At 40.5% G+C, this 21,876-nt stretch overlaps 1 protein-coding gene across 10 annotated transcripts in view; it reads left to right on the top strand.

Moving 5' to 3' along the window:
* The window catches only part of ARID1B (AT-rich interaction domain 1B), a 440,857-nt gene that overhangs the window by 333,742 nt on the left and 85,239 nt on the right, over window positions 1-21,876 (top strand). For 9 of the 10 annotated variants that reach the window (XM_046004238.1, XM_046004242.1, XM_046004240.1 and 6 more), the window contains one exon: window positions 12,515-12,604. The exons of the other annotated variant lie outside the window; for it this stretch is intronic. In XM_046004238.1, the coding sequence (XP_045860194.1) occupies window positions 12,515-12,604 (90 nt within the window). The remainder of the gene's footprint in view (window positions 1-12,514; window positions 12,605-21,876) is intronic. 10 annotated transcript variants of the gene reach the window in all.

Below are 21,876 nucleotides of genomic sequence, written 5' to 3'. Positions count from 1 at the left end.
CCCCATTTAAGGAGATAGCAGGACAAACAGCCCATGAAGATACAGCATAGAACCAGCAATTTAAAAAACACTGGGGACAGATGGGAGGCAGAGTGATTTGCTTATCTCAGAGTGCTTCCCAGAGTCAGCACAGGGAGACCTCTCCAGGAGCAAAGGAGCAGACAGGCATCATTTCTCTTCCTGTCCCCCAGCATAAACAGTGGTCACCTGCAGTAACCAGCCCAATGCTGACACTTCTTATCTAATGAGCTTGTATCAAGCCCCACCCCTCTGCACTTCCATGGATTTGCCCTTCCCAGTTAGGTTCCCCAAAGTCCCCTAGCTGTTAGCCCCTCCCCACAGAAGACTGGTACAAACCCTGCCAATACCACACCTGCTGACTGCACATTTTACGGGACCTCAGTTCTAGTAGGGGCAGGTGTCATTTTGCAAGAAGATCACCATACACCTTGCTGCCCATAATTTGCAGAGAGCCTCTGGAGACAACTACATTAAAAGAAAAAGAGGCCAAGACTCAACAGCAGAGCACAGGCAACACACGTAGGAGACACGCCCTGAAGTGCCAGACCCTGAAGAACAGGGGACACGGCACGGCAGGACGCTGTGGGACCTCCCTGCGTAAGGCTCACATCGTTAGGAACAAGAGGAGTAGGTGACTTTCCTAACACACGGAAACAGAGAAAGTAAGACAAAATGGGGAGACAGAAAAACACCTTCCAAATGAAAGAAGAGGATCAAGCCACAGCAAGAGACCAAAGCAAAATGGATAGAAGTTATATGCGCCTGATAGAAAACTTACTCAGTCATTATAAAGATATTGGAGTGGAGAAGAGAGCGGAGGACATCAGTGAGACCCTTAATACAGAGATAAAAAAAGAACCAATTGAAATTAAGAATACAATAAATGAAATTTAATACACACTTGGTGAAATAAATAGCAGGCCAGATGAAGCAAAGGATCAAATTAACGACCTGGAAGACAGAATAATGGAAAGTAACCACACTGACCAAAGGAGAGGAAAGAAAATTAAGCAAACTGAAAATAGTCTAGGGAACTCAGTGACTCCATCAAGTGTAATAACATCCACATTATAGTGATCTTAGAAGAAGAAGAGAAAGGTAAGGGGGCAGAAAGTTCATTTGAAGAAATAATAGCTGAAAACTAACTTCCCTAATCTAGGGAACAGAACAGAGCTCCAGATCAGAAGGCACAGAGATCCCCAGAAATCCAACCAAAGGACATCCACACCAAGACACATGGTAATTAAGAATGTTAAAAGGAGCAATTAAAAAAAAATTAAAGTAGCAGGAGCAAGGAACACAGATATATATATATAAGGGAAACCCCATAAGGCTATCAGCAGGGTTTTGAGCAGAAACTTTGCAGGCCAGGAGGGATTGGCATGATATAGCAAAGTGCTGTAAGGGAAGAATGTGCAGTAAAGAATACTCTGTCCATTGAGTCTGTCATTCAGAATAGGAGGGATAGAGTTTCTCAGACAAAAACTGAAAGACTTCACGACCACCAAACCAACCCTATGAGAAATATTAAAGGGACTATTTGAGTGGAAAGGAAGTCTGTAAGTGAGAGTATGAAAAGTGAAAAACCCAAAAGCAGTAAATATAATTATCTCTAAAAATCAAGGGGTTCATAAAAAGGATGTAATATGACACCATATACCTAAAATATGGGGGCGAGAGGAGTAAAGAATGAGTTCAAATCTAAGTGACCATCAACTTGATATAGCCTACTATGTGCAGAAGATTTTACCTACAAACCTAATATAACCACAAATCAAAAACCAGTAATAGATATGCAAAAAAAAAAAAATGGAAAGAAAAGAATCCAAGTATATCAGTAAAGAAAGCCAATAAACCATGAAAGAGCAAGAGAAGAAAGGATCAGAGAAAATCTGTAGAAACAACCACAAAGCAAGTAACAAAAAGCAATAAATACATATCTAGCAATAATTGCTTTGAATGTAAATGAACTAAATGCTCCAATCAAAAGACATAAGGTGACAGAGTGAATAAAAAATAAGACCCGTCTGTATGCTGCCTATAAGAGACTCATTTCAGACCAAAAGACACCTGTACATTGAAAGTGAGGGGACAGAGACACATTTATTATGCAAATGGATTCCAAAAGCAAGCCAGGATAGCAGTGCTTAAAACAGACAAAATAGAATTCAAAGCAAAGATAGTAACAAGAAACAAAGAAGGACATTATATAATAATAAAGGGGACCATGCAACAAGAGGAAATAAAATTGTAAACATTTGTGCACCCAACATGGAGCACACAAATACATAGAATAGTTAATAACAAATATAAAAGAAATAATAATAATGCAATACTAGTAAGGGACTTTAACACTCCACTTCCATTGATGGACAGATCATCCAACCAGAAAACCAAACGGTGGCTTTGAATGACACACTGGAGCAGATGGACTTTTTTTTTTTTTTAAGATTTTATTTATTCATTTGGCAGACAGAATAGGCAGAGAGGCAGGCAGAGAGGGGAAGCAGGTTCCCCACTGAACAGAGATCGCGATGTGGGGCTCGATCCCAGGACCCTGGGATCACGACCTGAGCCAAAGGCAGAGGCTTCAACCCACCGAGCCACCCAGGTGCCCCTGGGCCATTTAAAGACGTATTCAGAACATTCCATTCTTACACAGCAGAATACACATTCTTTTCAAGCGCACACAGAATGTTTTCCAAAATAGACTACATATTACGCCACCAACGAAGTCTCAACAAATTTAAAATCAGATTCATACTGTGTATCTTTTCTGACCACAGTTCTATGAAACTAGAAAGCAACCAAGAAAAAATCTGGGAAGAGCACAAATACATTGAGATTAAATAACAGGCTATTAAACAATAAATGGGTCAACTAAGAAGCAAGAAGAGTCTCAGATAAACAACCTAACATTACACCTAAAGGAGCCGGGAATAAAAAGAATGAACAAAACCCAAACCCAGCGAAATGAAGGAAATAATAAGGATTAGAACAGAAATAAAAGCTATAAAAACTAAAAAAGAGATCAATGAAATGAGGAGCTGGTTCTTTGAGAGGATCAAAATTGATAAACCTCTAACTGGACTGATTTTTAAAAGGGGAGGGGAGAACCCAAATAAAATTACTAATGAAAAAGGAGAAATAACAGCCAACACCGCCGAAATACAAACAATACTATGAAAACCTATATGCCAACAAATCGGACAGCTTAGAAGAAAAGGATAAATTCCTAGAAACATAAAACCTACCAAAACTAAAGCAGGAAGAATTAGAAATCACCAGCAATGAAATTTAATCTGTAACCAAAAACCTCGCAATAAATAAAAGTCCAGGACCAGGTGACTTCACAGGCGAATTCTACCAAACATTTAAAGAGCCCATTCTTCTTAATAGCCATTCTTACCCATTCTTCTTAAACAATTCCAAAAATACAAGAGGAAGGAAAACTTCCAGATTTACCTATGAGGCCAGTATCACCCTGATACCAAAACTAGGTAAAGACACCACAACAAAAGAGAACTACAGGCCAGTATCACTCATGAGCGTAGATGGGAGAAATTCTCAACAAAATATTTGTCCACCCAACCCAACAATACATTTAAAAAATCATATACTGCAGCAAAGTGGGATTTATTCCCAGGATGCAAGTGTGGTCCAGGTCCAGTACTCACAAAACATTCAGTGTGATATGTCACAATAAGACATAAGAGCCATATAAGAATATGGCTTGTATAAGAAAGAATAAGAGCCATATGATCATTTCAGTAGACAGAGTAAAGGCATGTAACAAGGTGCAACATCCATTTATGATAAAAATCTCCATAGAGTAGTTTTAGAGGGAACATACCTCAACATAATAAAGTCCTTATTTGAAATTTGAAAAACTCACAACCAACATCATAGTCAATTGGGAAAAACTGAGAGCTTTTCCTTGAGGATCAGGAACAAGACAAGAATGTCCAGTCTCACCACTGTTATTCAGCATAATACTGGAAGCCCTAGCCACAGCAGTTAGACAACATACAAAAATAAAAGGCATCAAAATTAGTAAGGAGGAAGTAAAACTTTAGTATATGTGCTGCCGAAGCGAGCACAGGAAGTAAAACTTTAGCTATTTACAGATGACATGATACTACATATAGAAAACCCTGGAGACTTTCTGCAAAACTATGAGAACTGATAAATGAGTTCAGTGAAGTCATAGGATACAAAATCAATGTACAGAAATCTGTTATCCTTTACATTAATAATGAAGTAGCAGAAAGTGAAAGTAAGAAAACCCCATTTACAATTGCACCAAAAGCAATAAAATATATAGGAAGAAACTTAACCAAAGTAGTGAAAGACCTGTACTCTGAAAACTGTGAAACACTGATGTAGGAAATTCAAGACAACACAAAGAAATGGAAAGACATTCCATGCTCATGGGTTAGAAGAACAAATATTGTTAATATATCTGTACTACCCAAAGCAATCTACAGATTTAATGCAGCTCTATCAAAATACCAACAACAGTTTTCACAGAACTAGAACAAGCGGTTCTAAAATTGGTATCAAACTACAAATAACCTTGAATAGCCAAAGCAGTCTTGAAAAAGAAAAACATAACTGGAGGTAATCACAATTCTGAATTCCAAATTATATTACAAGACAGTAGTAGTTAAGACAGTATGGTATTTGGCATAAAAATAGATATATAGATCAATGAAACAGAATAGAAAACCCAGAAACAAACCCACAATTATATGGTCTGTTAATCTTTGACAAAGGAGAAATGAATATACAATGGGAAAAAACATATTTTCAACAAGTGGTGTTAGGAAAACTGGACAGCCACATGTGAAAGAATGAAACTGGATTACTTTCTTACATCAGCCACAAAAATAAACTTGAAATGGGTTAAAGACTTAAACGTGAGACCCAAAACCGTAAAAATCCTTGAAGAAAACACAGGCAGTAATCTCTCCAACATAGGCTGTTAGCAACATTATTCTAAGTATTTCTCCTCCGGCAAGGGAAGTAAAAGCAAAAATAAATTATTAGATTACATCAGAATAAAAACTTGCTGTGCAGCGAAGGAAACAGTCAACAAAACTAAAAGGCAACCTACTAAATGGGAGAAGATATTTATAAATGACATACCTGATAAAGGATTAGTATTCAAAATATACAAAGGATTAATACAATTCAATACCCCAAAAATAAGTAGTACAATTAAAAATGGGCAGAATACATGAAAAGACATTTCTCCAAAGAAGACATCCAGATGGCCAACAGATGCATGAAAAGATGCTTGACATCACTCATCAGGGAAATGCAAATCAAAACTATAGTGAGATATCATCTCATACCTGTCAGAATGGCTAAAATCAACAATGCAGGAAATAACAGTTATTGGTGAGGATGTGGAGAAACAAGACCCCTCATGCACCGTTGGTGGGAATGCAAACTGGTGCAGTCACTGTGGAAAACAGTATGGAGAGTCCTCAAAAAAAAAAAAAGTAAAAATAGAACTACCTGCAATCAAAGAGTCACACTACTGGATATTTACTCCCAAAATAAAAAAATACGAATTCAAAGGAATACATGCATCCCTATGTTCGTAGCAGCATTATTTACAATAGCCAAGCTATGAAAGCAGCCCAAGATTTGGTACATATATGCACAATGGAATAGTATGCAGCCATAGAAAAGGAGGAAATCTTGCCATTTGCAGCAACATGGACAGAGCTAGAGAGTATAATGCTAAGTGGAATAAGTCAGAGAAAGACAAAACCATATGATTTCAGTCATGTGGACTTTAAGAAACAAATGAGCAAAGCGGGGCGGGGGGAGTTCTCTTTTTCTAGGAGAGAACTAAGAAATGGATTCCAAAGAGAGAACTAAGAACCAAGAAACATCCTTAACTACAGAGAATAAACTGATGATTCCTGCAGGGTGGGTTGGTAGGGGTATGGGGAAATCTGGAATGGGGATTAAAGAGTACCTTTATCATGATGAAAAAATAAAATGAAAAATAAAAGCAATGACCTTCCTCTACACAAGCAATAAACAGTTAAAAGACATACAGTTAGAGAAAATCCTATCTGTAATTAGTAGCAACGAAGATTAAATGCTCAGGAATAAACTTAACATAAAATACACAAAGCTTTTATGTACTTGGAAGTACATAAAAACTTTTATGTACTTGGAAGAAAGTAAAGAAGACATGAACAATGAAAGATGTTCTCCTGTTCTTGAACAGGATGAATTCAATAGTCATCCATTCTCCTGAAATTAGAGTATCATTGTAATCCCAGATAAAACATTAATAAGCTATTTTATGTAGACAAATTGATACTAAAGTTCATATAGAAAAAATAATGGTAGAAAACACTGAAAAAGAAAAGGTAGGTTGAGGGGTTAGGGAGCTAGCCATACTAGACATTAAAATGTGCTATAAGAGTAGATCTTAAAAGCTCTGATCAGAAAAGACAAAATTTGATCTATATTTCATCACACACAAAAATAAAATCCCAGCAGATTAAGATGAGGCCATGCGTGTACTTGAAGGAAACTGGGGTGAATTCCTCTTTAACCTTGGTACATAGAGGAGCTTTCTATAGGACACAGAATCTAAAGGCAATAAAAATAAAGATTGGTAAACTTGGCCCTTTGTTAAAAAAAATTTCCACTACAAAAGGCATCATAAAATCCAAAGAGAATTGACAATGTAGGAGAAAATAGCCACAACGCGTACCATAAAGGGTTATTATATCCCTGACATAATAAGAATTCTTAAAAATTACAAGACAGAAGTATTAAAAACCCAGACCGAAAAATGTGGGAAAGACATGAATAAGCAGTGAACCAGAAGAGATGTATTTATATCTCTCAAAATGAGAAGGTGGTCAAACTTACTCAGAATCAGGAAGGCAAATTCAAAAATCTCAGATACCGTTTCTCACATATAACACTGACAAACATGGTTTTAAATGACCACATACTTTGTTAGGTTACCGAGAGACCTTTCAAACATTGCTGGTGAGAATTTAAATTGGTTCACAACTTCACAGAGGGAAATTGCCATATTTTTTTGCCCCAACAATCCCACTTCAAGGAATTTACCCTAAAGGTAGATCTCAAACAATACAGAAATACACATGCAAGAGATTGGAAACAGCCATTTTGCAAGTGGCTGAATAAAGTACGGAATATTCACATAAAGGAATGCCATATACCTATTCCTCAAATGAAAAATGTTACAAATTTACAGAACGTACTTTTCAGGATATGTTGTTAAGAAGAAAAGCAAAGCCCCAAAGCTATGTAGGATGTTACCCTTCAAGGAGGGAGTAAAATAATGTAAGAGAATCCACAGGTATCCTTTCATTTGTGAAAAAATATATATAGCAAAGATAAACCAGAACCTTAAAAAGATTGTTTATTATAGAAGGCAGCTGGGAGAGGAGTGGAAAGAAGACGAAATGGAAAGAGGGCAGCAGGATTGAGGGGGCACTGATTCTTCAGCACACATCTGTTTGTACCTCTTGGTGACTTCTGGAACCATGGAAGTATTTCACATACCACCCGAATATCAAAACAATTAGGGCCAGTCAAGATGTAAAGGGAATGCAAAATGGCAGGAAGTCCTAACAAATGGCTCTGTTTTTTCAGTGATGTAGATGCGTAATTCTGAAGTTACTTTGTGTATTGATTTAGAGAATGAGAACGGGGTTTCTTACTATTGTAAAAAGAAGTCTTAATAAGGAAAGAGGGAAGACTAAAATATACCCTCCCAGTCTGGATTGGAATCAGAGGTATTTTCATAAGCTCACAGTTACACAGATACTGAAATGTAGATGCGCATATACGTATGGGTTAGTGTGCATACGTGTATTTCCTACATCTGTTCACTGAGATGGCCAAGAAGCAATAGCATCCCAGAAATAATGAGCACACCTAGTGCTCAGATCTTCGTCTGTGAACATGATCTTCCAGTAAAGAGATCGAGCAATCCTACGAGAAGTGCTTGATTACAGGGCTAGGTCGGAGAAAATGCAAAATGAGCCTGCAGTAGCTTACGATTCCTAAAACTGAGGATTTGAAGGAACTTCTGATGGCCAATGCTGGAACAATTCTAGGAACAAAATAATGTCAATGTTGGATTTTAACCCATGGAATAAAATAAATACCAATGAGTGTATTCATTTCTTGTTGTTTGAGCAAATTACTACACACTTAGCAGCTTAAAACAACAGACATACACGGTCTCACAGTTTCCATGGCCAGGCATCCAGGCACAGCTCCCAGCAGGTCCTCTGCCCAGGGCCTCAGAAGGCTGCAGAGTGTCACATGGTCTGTGGTTGTAGAAGGAAACACAGGTCTGCTCAGAGAAGCCTGGGTCCTCTTTGAAAGTCAGGTCTGCACATCATCATCGCCCTTTTGATTGTCTCAAAACCAGCCAATTAAAGACTTTAATTATATCTATAAAACACCTTTAATTTTGCCATGTAATGTAATTTTAGGAGTGATATTTCGTTCCTTTTGTTATATCCTTTGGTTAAAGTCAAGTTACAAGTTCTGCCCTCAATTAAGATGTGAGGATTACACCAGGACATGATTTGCTGGAAGTCATCCTGTAGTGTGTCTTCTACAATGAGTTTTTGTGGATAGAAATAAATAGTCTTATAAATACATAAACAAAGGGGGAGGAAGAACTAGTGCTTCCTCACAATAGACTTCCATTCATCAATGCAGAAGGAAAGAAGAGAATAAAGGATTGTCATTACAAACAGTATTGTAATAAATGTAACAGGCAGGGTCCTCTAATGATGTTGAAGTTAGTGCAAGCAAGTTTGGAAGAGAGCATTTGCATAGTCTCAAATATCTTCCCTAAGATACTCACAACTGCGAAGGGCACAATAGTAATTTTATTTTGGAGGGATTTGGTAGATACCCAACTTTTACCAAGTAATCAAAGTAAGCAACACCAGAAATGAAAAATGTCAATGTTATGAGCAGTACTCTCCAAAAGCATCAAGGTCATAAAACATAGGGAAAGGCTGAGGGTCTTTTATAGGCTAGAGGAGACTACCGAGAAATAACTAAACGCAATGTGAGATGCTAGAATGGGAGGAAAAAAAACAATGGCGAAATTCAAGTAAGATCTTCAGTTAATAGTTTGGTAGCATGTTAAGTGCTTAAGATAATTATATTATGGTTGTATAAGATGTGAACACTAGGGGAGGTGAGCTAAGGGATTTATAGGAGTTCATTATACTCATGTCGTAACTTCTGTAAGTATAAAATTAAAAGTTCTTTAAAAAAAATCATGCTACAGACTTCTGAGAGTTTTAAGTTGGCAACAGCAGAAATTCAGGTGACTTACTGATGCTTCATTTTTATTTTGTTGCACCAGGATTTTGTACAATATCATATATATGGTCATTGCAGAATAAATCCATAGCCGTAAAGTGGTGGGATTTATTCTAACTCAGCATAGTTTTTTCCAGTTGTAATGTTTTTCCATTATGTTCGCATCATTATAGACAAGGGGAAAATGGCTTTCTTTAAAAACTGTGACTTAATGTTAAAGCCTTCCCATAAAGTTCGTTTGTTCACTATGCATGGCAATATTCTCTTAAAATACTTACAAATTTTGTCTAAAAGGTTTTACTTATGAAAAACATATGTCCTATAAAAATCTGTGATTTTGAGGGTATTTACTTAATTCATTTGGTTCAGAGCGCTCTGAATTATCTTCTTTATGTGGACCAGGGACACAAACTAATCCTGTATTATATTTCTCAGATTTGTTTCCTGACTCATCGGCGGCTGTGACTGTGCTTCTGCCTGTGCCTTCAGAGCGCGAAGCTCTTTCTCAGTAACTGTGGAACTGCTAGTGGAAAGAGAGGGGGTAAAAGCACGTGGGGAACTTAAAGCAGTTTGCTCAAATCTGTCTTTACCACGAAAAGGCTTTTGTTTATTTCTTTAAAGGACGGACTTTGTAATAAATTTCTCGTTGCCGTAAAGAGATATCTATCTGTCTTAGAATTGCACCAGACAAGCATAGTGCTGTTGGATGTGGCAGTGTTTTATGAATTCATGAGATAGGTTTCTTACAGCCTTTCTTTACTTTCACTTGATATATTGTACATGAGAGCAGTGCCTTGGGCGTGCGTAGCGTAAGTGGTAGTGTCCTGTATTCACACAGAATTACTGTTTGTTTTGCTGTCATGAGTCTATGAATTCGGTCTGTCATACAGAAACAATCACTATAATGTAAGCACTTACTGTCTTAGTGCAGCTGATTCCCCGGTGACATTTTAAAAAGTCAGGATTTGGCTGCAGAGTGCTTTCCATTTCTAAATGGGCTGCAGATTGGGAGCCTGGGGACATTTCATAGGAAGCACTTGACCCTGAGTAGACACACCAACTTTTGTGTGTCTGTGGCCACGTTGGTGATCAGTGTTTTACCCTTGAAATTGTTTTCATCCAGAATGTTGTTTTTTTACTTTCCATTTAATTATTTGGTGCTCACACAAATTTATTGCAAATGTCTAGGAGTAAAATGAATGGCTGAAGAGAGACCGGACTGTTTGTCTAGGACTTTTAGACACTAGACGTGGCTGTGAGTTCAGAGCTACTCCTGGTGGTCTCACAGCGCCACAGTTCTCAGCGTCTGTCCATTCAGGTCTTGGTTTTCACTGTATCTGAGAATGAGAAGGGCATTTGAACCCAGGAGCACTCAGAAATATATCCACAGGTCTTACATACATTCTTTTCTGAAAGTGAGAAGCCTAAACTCCCAAAAACAATTTGGGATTTTTTTTAATAGTTCTATTTTGACAACGAGGTGTGTATTATCTAAATGGAAAATCATTTTCCGGCCTCTCTGGCTGCCACAGATACAGCCGTTATTAGAATCAGTAATGAGTGACAGTCCGGAGAGACTCCGGGGACCGCACTTTTCCTGGGCTGGAGTCAGGCCGCCTGGCCTTGCAGAGATGCCGTTGGTTAGAAAGAGGAGAGGGTGGTTGTTCAGCGTAAAACCCCAGGCTCTGCAGCATGACCCTCACCAGGCGAATTGGTGGTGATCTTCAATCCATTAATTTCCTTCTCTCAGACTCTCTGCTCCGCAGAGAGCCTGCTTCCTCCTCTCTCTCTGCCTGCCTCTCTGCCTAGTTGTGATTTCTCTCTGTCAAATAAACAAAAATATTAAAAAGTAAAAATAAAAAATAAAAAATTTCCTTCTCTGCTCAGCCGTGGTTCTTGCGGCAGTATACAGGACCGTAGGGAAGTGGGAGCTGTGGTGTCAGGGCAGGGAGCGTGACCTAGCATGATCATCGGCTGTAGTACCGGGGGTGACGTGGGGAGATCGGCGCGTGCCTGCATGTATGCACGCATGTATGCATGTATGTACCATGTCGCTATGTATGTGCGTCTGTTTCAGTCTTTCAGTTTATTTTAGCAAAGGAGAAGATGAGAAGATCAAACAGCAAGCTCTTCATGCCATGAGAGCTAGCACCTTGAGAACTGGGCTAAATTCAGCTGCCCTCTTCAATAATATTTTTAGTCAGAATGTATGAGCCAGAAAGTGAGTTGAGATATCATGTACCTCTGATGATTCTTAAATTTCAAAATCCTGTCTCCTGCCTTCACATGATTCATTGTCTCCCTTTACTTAATAAAAATAATAAGTATCTTTATACTTACACTGAGCATAAGTCATAGGCTCAGATTACGGGCCATTAAATAACAAAGTTTTATTAATATTTGTTATGCTAATGGAGGGATTAAAGGAGTAAAAGACATGATTCTTGTCTCAAGGAGCTTACATTATAGTTTGAAGAGACACACTGAGCACACATTAAATAAACGGAAGTCAAGTAGATGTTAATAGATGCTGTTGCTTTATTAGCAGTAAAGATCAAAAAAGGTGCAGAATAATACTTCCTCTTTAGTGCTAATATATATAAAACGTAGATTTTATAGTAGTATGTTCTGTTTTTTTTTTTTCACCAAAGTCTGTTGTGTTTGTATTAAATCTCTGATTAAAGATTTTTTTTAGAAATTGGTTGAGATTTCTACATCAAATAAATATTTACCAACAAAAAATTTGGGGCCACTATGCATGCCTAGCCACTTAGAAACCAGTTCAAACTCAGGAGGGGGGAATTTAGTTCATTAGTCCCGGATTTTGTTAGCTGCGTTAAAGTCTGTGTCAGATTTCTGCTGCTCGTTTATTTGTGAGCTTGGGAACTCCTTCAGGAAGAAATGAAACTTATCAAGAGGTCATTTGCTGAGTCTGATTATCCATGTTTCTTCTTCGTTTTACCAGAAAGGGACAATGTAGCCTGCTTTGGGAGCCATGGCTTTTTCTATACGGGGCCGTACCTTCTGTAATCGTTCAATTTAAATGAATGTGACTGTGTCTTGGTTTTGCACAATTGCAGTATTAATGTAGAGGGTTCCCCACCCCCACTTCCCTTCCTGTGTTTTCCAGGCAGTCAGATGCCTCCTCAGCCACCCGGGAGCCAGTCAGAATCCAGCCCCCATCCTGCCTTGAGCCAGTCACCAATGTCACAGGAAAGAGGTTAGTCTTCAGTTCATGTCTGTATATCTTTGTGTTTTGAGTATATAAGGCTTACACAAATCTGGTCAGCCGTGCATCTCCTTAGAGGTAATGTTTCTTCGTCAGAGGAACAAAAAAAGAACATACATACAACAACCATGGAAGAGAAGGCTGCTTTCTTGCAGATCAGGTGAAGTTTTACCAAGCGCAGTTCAAGACCCAAGGAGCACGTGTGTCCACGTAGCACTGTGAAGCACAGTTTGTACGTGACCGTAACCTGACACTTGGTCTAGCTGGGCCAAAGGGACTGTTCCCGATGCGATTTGGATATCGGTCCTAATGAAGTAAAATGTTAGAGTGTGTGCATGTTTAACTGTTTTGACCAATTATTTATCCCAGGATGCTTAGACAGGAAAAATTTAAACACAGAGTAAGACCTGGTATTGTACAATTGTAGTAGCTTAGAACTAGAGCCAACCCGAGAGCTTGTCGAGTTCAGTCACCTCCACTTCAACTCAAGAAACTGAGGACCAGAAAGCTCCCAGAGGACTTCCTCACTGTCGGAGGCTTGCGTGGGCCAGAGCCGGAAGAAAGAACACGGGCTCTTCCTGAAGCGCTTGGCCATGTGGGCCCCCCGCCGTAGGCAGACTCTCATCTTCAGCTCAGTTGTACACGTTGACCCCGCATATAACTGCGTTGGTTACGGCCTTTGGCCTTCATTTATTTATCTCTGTCTCCATTCTCTCCTTCTGTAGTAAAACTACTTTTGTTGGTGTTGATTTTTGTAGACCAGGCTTTCCACGCCTACTGCACCATGTGGGGCTGTGCCGGTCACTTCCCACTGCCTGTGAGTCAGGGCTCGCCCAGTCCGCCTGTGGAGCATGTCACTTGCGTTCTCCCTCACGCCCACCAGAAGACAGAAGTGGCTAGCTTGGGAGCTGCTATTTAAAGGTTCCCGACCCCTCACGTTTATAATTATTCCCGTATGAGTTGTACAGATGACGATTTGCTTCTAATTGGAATTAAAAGGTTTCAGTTATTTTGCATGTTTAACTCAGCACCTCATGCTTTAGAAAGTAATGCCAGTGAAAAGATGGATTAGTCCTAGCTATACATCGTTTGTGTTGAAATGAATATTTAGTAGGAATAAAATGAAATTTTTATTTTCTACTACCTCTACATATTTAACTTTTTTATTATAATTTAATGTATAGCTAACACATGAATTCCCTTATTGAGATACTGTAGTATGACCTAATGGTGGGATAGCTAATGGTTTTCAAACTTCAAGGTGTATGAGAATTACCTAGAGAACTGGTTAAAAGAGATTTCTGGGCCACACACCCCCAGATTTCTGACTCAGTAGGCTTGTGATGCACCATTTAAAATTGCATTTTGAGCAATCCCCAGCCATTGCTGATGCTGCCGATCTGAGGACCAGACTTTGAGAACCCCTGCCTTATGATAATGATACTGTAATATGTTCTAATAATTGTGTAGTACGTGCATTTCTTTCTCTGAACTTTCCACTGTATCCTCCTATGAATCAGTCTTATACCTCACATCCTTTTTCTGTATTAATTCTCGGGTCTCTGGTCATCTGGAAGTTCATGGAGAGCATGCTAGCACCACGCAAGGGGCAGTTCTCTCCAAACTCCTTTACTTGGCCTTGGGTTGCACCTCCGTTGTGCTGCCGGGTCAGGGAAGTGGAGAAAATGAAGGATGAGAGAAATTATCCTGCACTGAAAACCTGCTCAGGCCAGACCCAGAGCTAAGATGAAGATATTTGTCATTTCCCTTAATCCTCACCATAACCCCGTAGCACCATTCCCACCGGGAGAGTCCGCTTCTTCGGCAAGCGTTCAAGGGTAAGAGGTTCCTTATTCAGAAGTCCTACCATTCTAACCTTTATTGCGAAGAACTAAAAGAGAGAAATGCCTTCTAGATCATCCAGCAACATGTCCCCCAGCCTCTTCCAACTGATAACGCCCTGAAGAATTTGAAAATGTAGAAAGCCAAATGTGAACCATGGTGCCACAATGAGGAAGCACAGTCAAACTTCTGACTTTAAACAGGGGCACCTGGGTGGTGCTGTCAGCTAAGCGTCTAACACTGGCTTTGGGCTCAGGTTGGGATCTAGGCCCCGAGTCAGACCCAGCGCTCAGCATGGAGTCTGCTTCAGACTCTCTTTCCCTCTCCCTTTGCTAAAATTTTAACTTAAATACATTAGCAAGAAAATCCAGAGTTTTCTTCTGGTGTCACTATATAAAACAATTGTGTGCATGTGTTTGTTATTTTTTTCCCTCTGATTATCTTCAGTGTATGTAGTGTGGTTTTGGTAATTGGTAATGGATACTTAACAATCTGGGTAGTTATAATAACCATTTCCTTCAATTTAGCAAATACAAATTTTATAACTTGGTAAATCTGAATTGATTTTTATGAACACGTTCCCCAGGCTTTCTCTAAGGCTGCTAAAGACATTATGTGTGTCCCTTGTGTGCCTTCTGTTGGTTGGACAGCCCCCTAAATGGGAAGACCTCATATTTCCAAATACGTGGTAAATGATGCTTTGCCATGGGGCGCTCCGGTGGCTCAGTTGGTTAAGCATCTGCCTTCAACCCAGGTCATGATCCCCGGGTTCTGGGATCGAGCCCCATGTCTGGCTCCCTGCTCAGCAGGGAGTCTGCTTCCCCCTCTCCCTCTCTGCTTCCCTGCACTCATTATCTTTCTCTCTCTCTTTTTCTCTTAAATAAGTAAAATCTTTACCAAAAAAAAAAAAAAAAAAAGATACTTTGCCGTGCATGGTTAACTTTCCTCCAAAATTGGATAGCAAGGATTTTTTTTAATGGCTTTATTATTTGTTAAAATCTAGGAAGAAACGTTAGTTCTTGGTGATACTTGATCAGGTGTCTAAATGGCAAATAACACAGTCATTATAATGCTTTGATAAAATGTAATATTTTCCTTGTCTGTTTTGTCATCATTGTATGTGTACCAAGAGTGTATATAATACAAAGTAGGTTTGAGAAAACACTTGCTCAAAAATTCCCCAGTGTTGACTCCCATGTATTGAAAAGTAATTTAACTCCATTTATACCTTTACAATTGATATAGCCCCCTACTCCTATTGAAGGAAGTGAGGAAAGAAACAGAGAGGAAAGAAATATATTAAGGAGTTAGCATCGTTTTTAAAAAACTTATTTTCTCTCAGAACTTGCTAGGCAGGAACATAGCTCCCACACTGCTGAATACTAAAATAACCAAGTCGATCAATTCCTTTTATACTTACTTTGTTTTAAGAAGTAAGATTAAGAGGGCGCCTGGGTGTCTCAGTGGGTTAAGCCGCTGCCTTCGGCTCAGGTCATGATCTCAGGGTCCTGGGATCGAGTCCCGCATCAGGCTCTCTGCTCAGCAGGGAGCCTGCTTCCCTCTCTCTCTCTCTCTCTCTCTGCCTGCCTCTCTATCTACTTGTGATCTCTCTCTGTCAAATAACTAAATAAAATCTTTAAAAAAAAAAAAAAAAGAAGTAAGATTAAGATAAGAGAGTAAGATTCCAGTTACACACATTTTCTTTCATGTATCTACAGGGGATAGATTTTCTTTAATAGCGAAGAATCTAGAAACACTCTTGCCTGGAGACAGATGCAGCCTACTTCTGTTTGGCGGTGTGGTGTTCTGGGTGTTTCCCAGAGTCCTCATGAAGGATAGCCGTGCTGATAACTCTCCCCGAAAGCCTGGCTCCCTCCAGGCTCGGGAAGCTGAGCTCATGCCCCGCCATCGTTCCTTACTACTTGGTCCTTGGATTCCTGTTCAGGAAGAAGATGTATTAATAAACTATATTCTGTTGAGAATTTTGCAGACCTCAAACTGTCCTAGGATCTGAACCACACTGGTATCTGCAATGCCATGTCCTCTTCCCAGAACCGGTTGCCGAGTCGGGTGTGGAATCAGTATGCTGCTCAGATCCCCAGCAGCCCTGCACTGCCCTCCGATCTGGTGGTTCTGAGGTCAAGTTTATCTAAGGTCATCAGTCATAGATCCATTTCCCCACACCATATGTAGGCCAACATGACTGAATTTCTGCAGTTCTATATTTTCATGAAGGGTGTACATGCAAGGAATACGGATATGGGCTATTGTCCCCGGGTACAAAAAGAAGGGAAACATTTTAGGTATTTACTGGTCTCTTTACTGTCCTATGGTGCTGTCTACGCACTCTGTCTGCTCCCCGTACAGCACCCAGCTCAGTGCACTCCTATTCGCCTTCACATGGTGTTAGAACCTCCTGGTAACTCAGTAAAGAAACGGACTTCAAGTTCTTTGGTCTTACCTGCTTCATTATTGATAAAGTTTAAAAGACAAGACTTCAGTTTAGTCTTCTGTAACACATTCGCCAGCGGGTTTTATCTTAAGTCTTGTCTATGTAGTCCTCACATACAGAATGCAGAATTGCTGCTCAAGCCCTTCACCAAAAAATCAAGCAGTGGAAATCACGCCACCTGAGACATTGGCGGAAGTGTCCAGATAACGCTGAAATACTAAAATAAATGTTAAAGAAAATCGTAGCTAATGAGTTAGCTTTATCCTTCTTATATAATCTTCAACTTGTATATCTTAAAATTTGAAAAGAGAACAGTAGGAAATGGTTTCGTATTGTGTTGCCCTGTTTTTCCAAGAGGGCTTGGAGGGAATAGCTACTCAGTCATCTGAGCAGATAAATAAGTATAATTATTATTAACATTAAAATGATTGCATTTTTAACCCCCGTAAAATGTTAAGCTTAATGAAACTAGCAAATGCCCTTCTAGTTATTGGATTAGCAATTAGGTGAAAACGTTTCAAGAAGGCTTATTTATTTGGACAGATGTAGAGAGGTCAGAATTAATTTTTTGAAAACCTTTTAATTGAATTCCCTTTTAATTTTCACAGTGGTGTCTAGTTAAATATTCATGGTAACGCCGGTGGTTTTCTGAAGGTCTGAACTAGATCTGGATTCTCAGAATTAACGTAGGTGATTTAACCCTTTTCATCTGGCACGCCAGCAGGGACTTCCTTGGTGTGATCCCATAGCATTTGAATAATTAGAAGGTAGCGAGGAGGATTTAATTAGTCCTTGAGATATGCCGAAAGCAGAACCACTCTGAACTTTCCCTTTTGGACACGGATTGCGAGCAGAGTTGATGCTTCTGCAGGACTGTGATGTGCCGGGAGATGTATGTATTCTGGCGCTGGAGGCGGCTCTTTGGCACCATTCTACGACCGTCAGATCTGCGCCGACGGTATCCTGGGTGAAATCTTCCAGAATTACTGAATAGCACCCTCCCCCTACCCCCCCCCACCCTCACACGCCCGCATCCTTGTCCACCTACGTGACAACCTTTCTTCTCTGTCTTTACGGTTGAAACAGAGTCATAGTCAAAGCGCACGGGCTTGCTCCACCTGACGGAGAATAGGCTTTCACTGGTACCGGTGACGGCAGATCAGACAAGCTAGACGAGTGCTGGGTTTACTCCTCAGTTCACAAGGACAGCAGACAAGGAGCAAAATAACAAAATCCAGCCAAATGCCGTCCCTGACCCCTCTGCGTGTTTAAAGAGTCCCCAAATTGCCGTCTTTGGAATCTGATCTTCACAGTCATATTCTATCAGTACCTTCATGTTTCTGAATATACATAGTGCCGCTATCGGAAGACTGCGTGGCACAGAAGTGGGATTGGAAATTAGATGTTGTTCTTGGGTGCCCACCCTGAAAAGGGGAATCGGAATTTGTGTACATCACAAGTATGAGGTTTCAAACGTACCTATTTTTTTTTTAATATATTTATCTGTTTAACAGAGAGAGCACAAATAGGCAGAGCAGCAGGTAGAGAGAGAGGAAGGGAAAGCAGGCTCCCGCTGAGCAGAGAGCCCGACATGGGGCTCGATCCCAGGACCCTGAGATCATGCCCTGAGCCGAAGGCAGAGGTTTAACCCACTGAGCCACCCAGGTGCCCCCGTACTTATTATTTTTTTAACAAGGAACTAATTCTTTTTTTTTTTTAAGATCTTATTTATTTATTTGACACACAGAGAGAGAGGGAGGCAGAGAGAAGGGGGAAGCAGGCTCCCCACTGAGCAGAGAGCCTGATGCAGATCCCAGGACCCTAAGATCATGACCTGAGCCGAAGGCAGAGGCTTTAACCCACTGAGCCACCCAGGCACCCCTCAAACATACCTATTTTGTGTAGCTTGAATAGAATATGTCTTCATTATTCTCCTGTTTTTTTCTTCTTTTATTAATCCCAAATGTTAACTGTCTTGGTATAATTTTACCCTCACTCCTTAGTGGCCTACATTACCTTCTGTCGCAAGTCCAAATAGAATTCCTCATCAGATTCTAGCACATTCTGTTTGCTTAGGGCAAATCTTTCTTACTTTTTAATGCCAAGGGCAAGAAAAGAGATCCCTTAAAATAAATTGAGTCTCTTACTATAAATTAGACTGAGCTCTTGAGGGCCAGAACTGAATCTTGTTTAGACTCTATCCCCGTGTCTACAGCAGAGCCTCGTGCATAATAGATGTTCAGTGAAGATTGAGCTGGACAACACAAGATAGTGCAGCCTTCACACCAGTTCAGAAGTTTCAGGTGGTTTCAGAGCACAGAACAACTGAAGAACAAAATGTGTGTGTCCTTAAATTAAGAGATCTTTCCATATTAATAAATATTGTCTCAGTTTTACCATGATAGGTCATTTGCGTGATGTACGCTGTTTGTCTCTCTTAAGACGTGGTGGGCATTTTGACCCTGCACCAGATGAAAAGCTACCGATTCTGCTTCCCATCCTTCGCAGATGTAGTTCTGTAACTGTACAGATCTGACATCAGGCTGAGCTGGAGTCCTCCCACCCAGAGTCTGGCATTAAATGAGCTACCCAGAGGCCATGTCCCCCCTCACCCCCACCCCCACCACCTTACCCTAAGCAGGCTCTTTATATCTTGGGAATATTTAAATGGAAATACGTAAGAATTTTGAAGTTTTTAATGCTGCTAGCTGGTTTCATGGCAATATTTACATCACAATTAGTTTTGAAATATTTTAAATGATTAATGATTTTGAATATCTTAATTGACCTAACTTCTTAATTTTCAAGAACAGATGAACAAGCTAGCTCAAAATGGAGACCACCAAGATGATTGTTAAGGAGTTAGAAGCGGGATTGAAGATTTTTGTTTGTTTGTTTCTCAAACCACAGAAACCATTTGGTTCCTCTCTCTGTTGGATTCTCAGTTTTAAAAGGACAGTAAATTTTGTGCATTCTGAAATGTTTTCATGGGGTATGTTGGTTATTAGAAAGTATTCTCTTACTTGACCTTTCTAACTACCCTTGTATAGAAAGGTGTTCTTGCCATTCGTGACCACAACAAAAATAAAATGGTGTTGCCTTTCAGTGCAAGGCTGTTACCAAAAAGAGAAAATGTTTCACTTCCCATAGCACTGCTGTGTAAGTCTAGTAGATCGACGTATTAAAGCATTAGTGATCATCTTCCCCCACCCCCAGATGCAATTAATGCAGCCTCTGCTCTTAATGGAGGAACTCTTTTTTTTTATAATCTGTGACAGACGAAAATAAAGTCATATATGAGGTCATATACAAGAGAGAGTATCTAGGAAGCAGTTTGTAATTTCCTCGCCCTCAGAACTCTGCCTCTGGGCTGGATTGTGGACCCAGCCAAAGCTAGCCTAGTGAAGGAAAGAACAGCATAGAGCCTGTATCAAGGTTATCGTTCCATTCCTCTTAAGTCTGCGATCCAGAGATCTGCTCACCAAAAGCTGGGAAAACAAATATCACCTACAAAAATAGTCGATCACATTCCCTGAGGAACCATCAGTCTAAAATTTTGGAATATTTCAAAGATGCATAGTTCTGTCATTTTGCTATATGCAATAAATTTTTTTGAATTGCCAATTAATGCTTGCTTTTAATAGTTAACCCCCATTTGTAAGTTGGCTCATTCTTCTTCACTGAAAGTATTTGAGGACATCTGGATCTTGGATAAACTCCACATCGTGTATTACATGCAGTTCTTTATAATAACGTGTTTTCTCCTATGCCGTATGGGTCTGTACCTCCGGGAAGGACCATTATCTGCCTAGTTTCCCAAGCCAGAAAGTTAGCAGGCATCGTTGACGCCTTTTTCTCTCCCGTTTGCCCCCTGCTAGTCATCATGTTCCGTGAACTCTACTCCTGCAATGTGTGCCATGCCTCCCCTCTTCCTAGGTCACCGCCGCACTCCAGGCTAGGTTGGTACCTTCAGCAACCTCTCAGCTCTTCTTTCTGTCTCAGACGTGTTCCTTCCAGTCCCCTTTACCTGCTGAGTCCGGAATGGTCTTTCTAGGCAGCTGGTTAGATTATGGGATTCCCCGCAGCCCAGGAGCCCCCACCCCCACCCCTTTGCCTTGGAGGAAGGCTGCACTGAGGTGCTTGGTTACGAGGCTCTTTCTTACCCCATGCCAGCCTCCCTTTCTGGCCTCACTCTCATCACCCCGCTGCCTCTCATCTCCAGCCAACCAAACCTCTTTTAGGATCTTTATATAAACTCTTCTCTGTTATTTTTGCCACTCATACCTTGACCCCAACCCCACCCTGGCATGCCCCCCCCAACCCCCACCCATCTTTACCGATCCTTCAGGCCTCCATAGCCTGGCACCTGGTAGGTTTTTTAGTCCATATTTGCTACATGAACAAATGAACGAAGCATTACCTGTCGCAGTGGCACCCCACAGCCAGGCACCCTCCCGTGAGCCTGGCTGTGCTCAGGACCCATGGCTGGGATTATCAGCGGAGCCCTCCCTGGCCAGAGATCTGTGATGGTAAGGACCCGTGGCCTTGTCAGTCTCCTACCTGCAGTGCTTGTGTAGTACTTGCTTTTTCTCATTTTAGTCTTCAGGGAGCTCAGAACCCAAAAACTTGGGTGTAGGTGCAGGCTTTACCACTAATTAGTTTTGTGACCTTAGACAATTAATTAAACCTCTGCTTCCTCCATATGTAAGGTGAGGATCAGTGTCCTTTGGATTTGTTGCATGTATCAAATGCAACCTTGTATCTGAAGGTTATAAACTGGGAAGCCAGCGGCCCCTGGGTGGCTCAGTCGGTTGAGCAACTGACTTGATCTTGGCTCAAGTCATAATCTCAGGGTTGTGAGGTTGGGCTTCACGCTCAGCGTGGAGCCCGCTTAAGATCCTCTCTCTTGCCTGCTTCCTCCTCTCTCTCTGCCTGCCTCTCTGCCTACTTGTGATCTCTCTCTCTGTCA

This window comes from Meles meles, chromosome 5 (genome assembly GCF_922984935.1).
Source record: "Meles meles chromosome 5, mMelMel3.1 paternal haplotype, whole genome shotgun sequence".
NCBI lineage: Eukaryota > Metazoa > Chordata > Mammalia > Carnivora > Mustelidae > Meles > Meles meles.
Note: the sequence above shows the minus strand (reverse complement) of the source record. Positions and strands in the feature narration are given on the sequence as shown.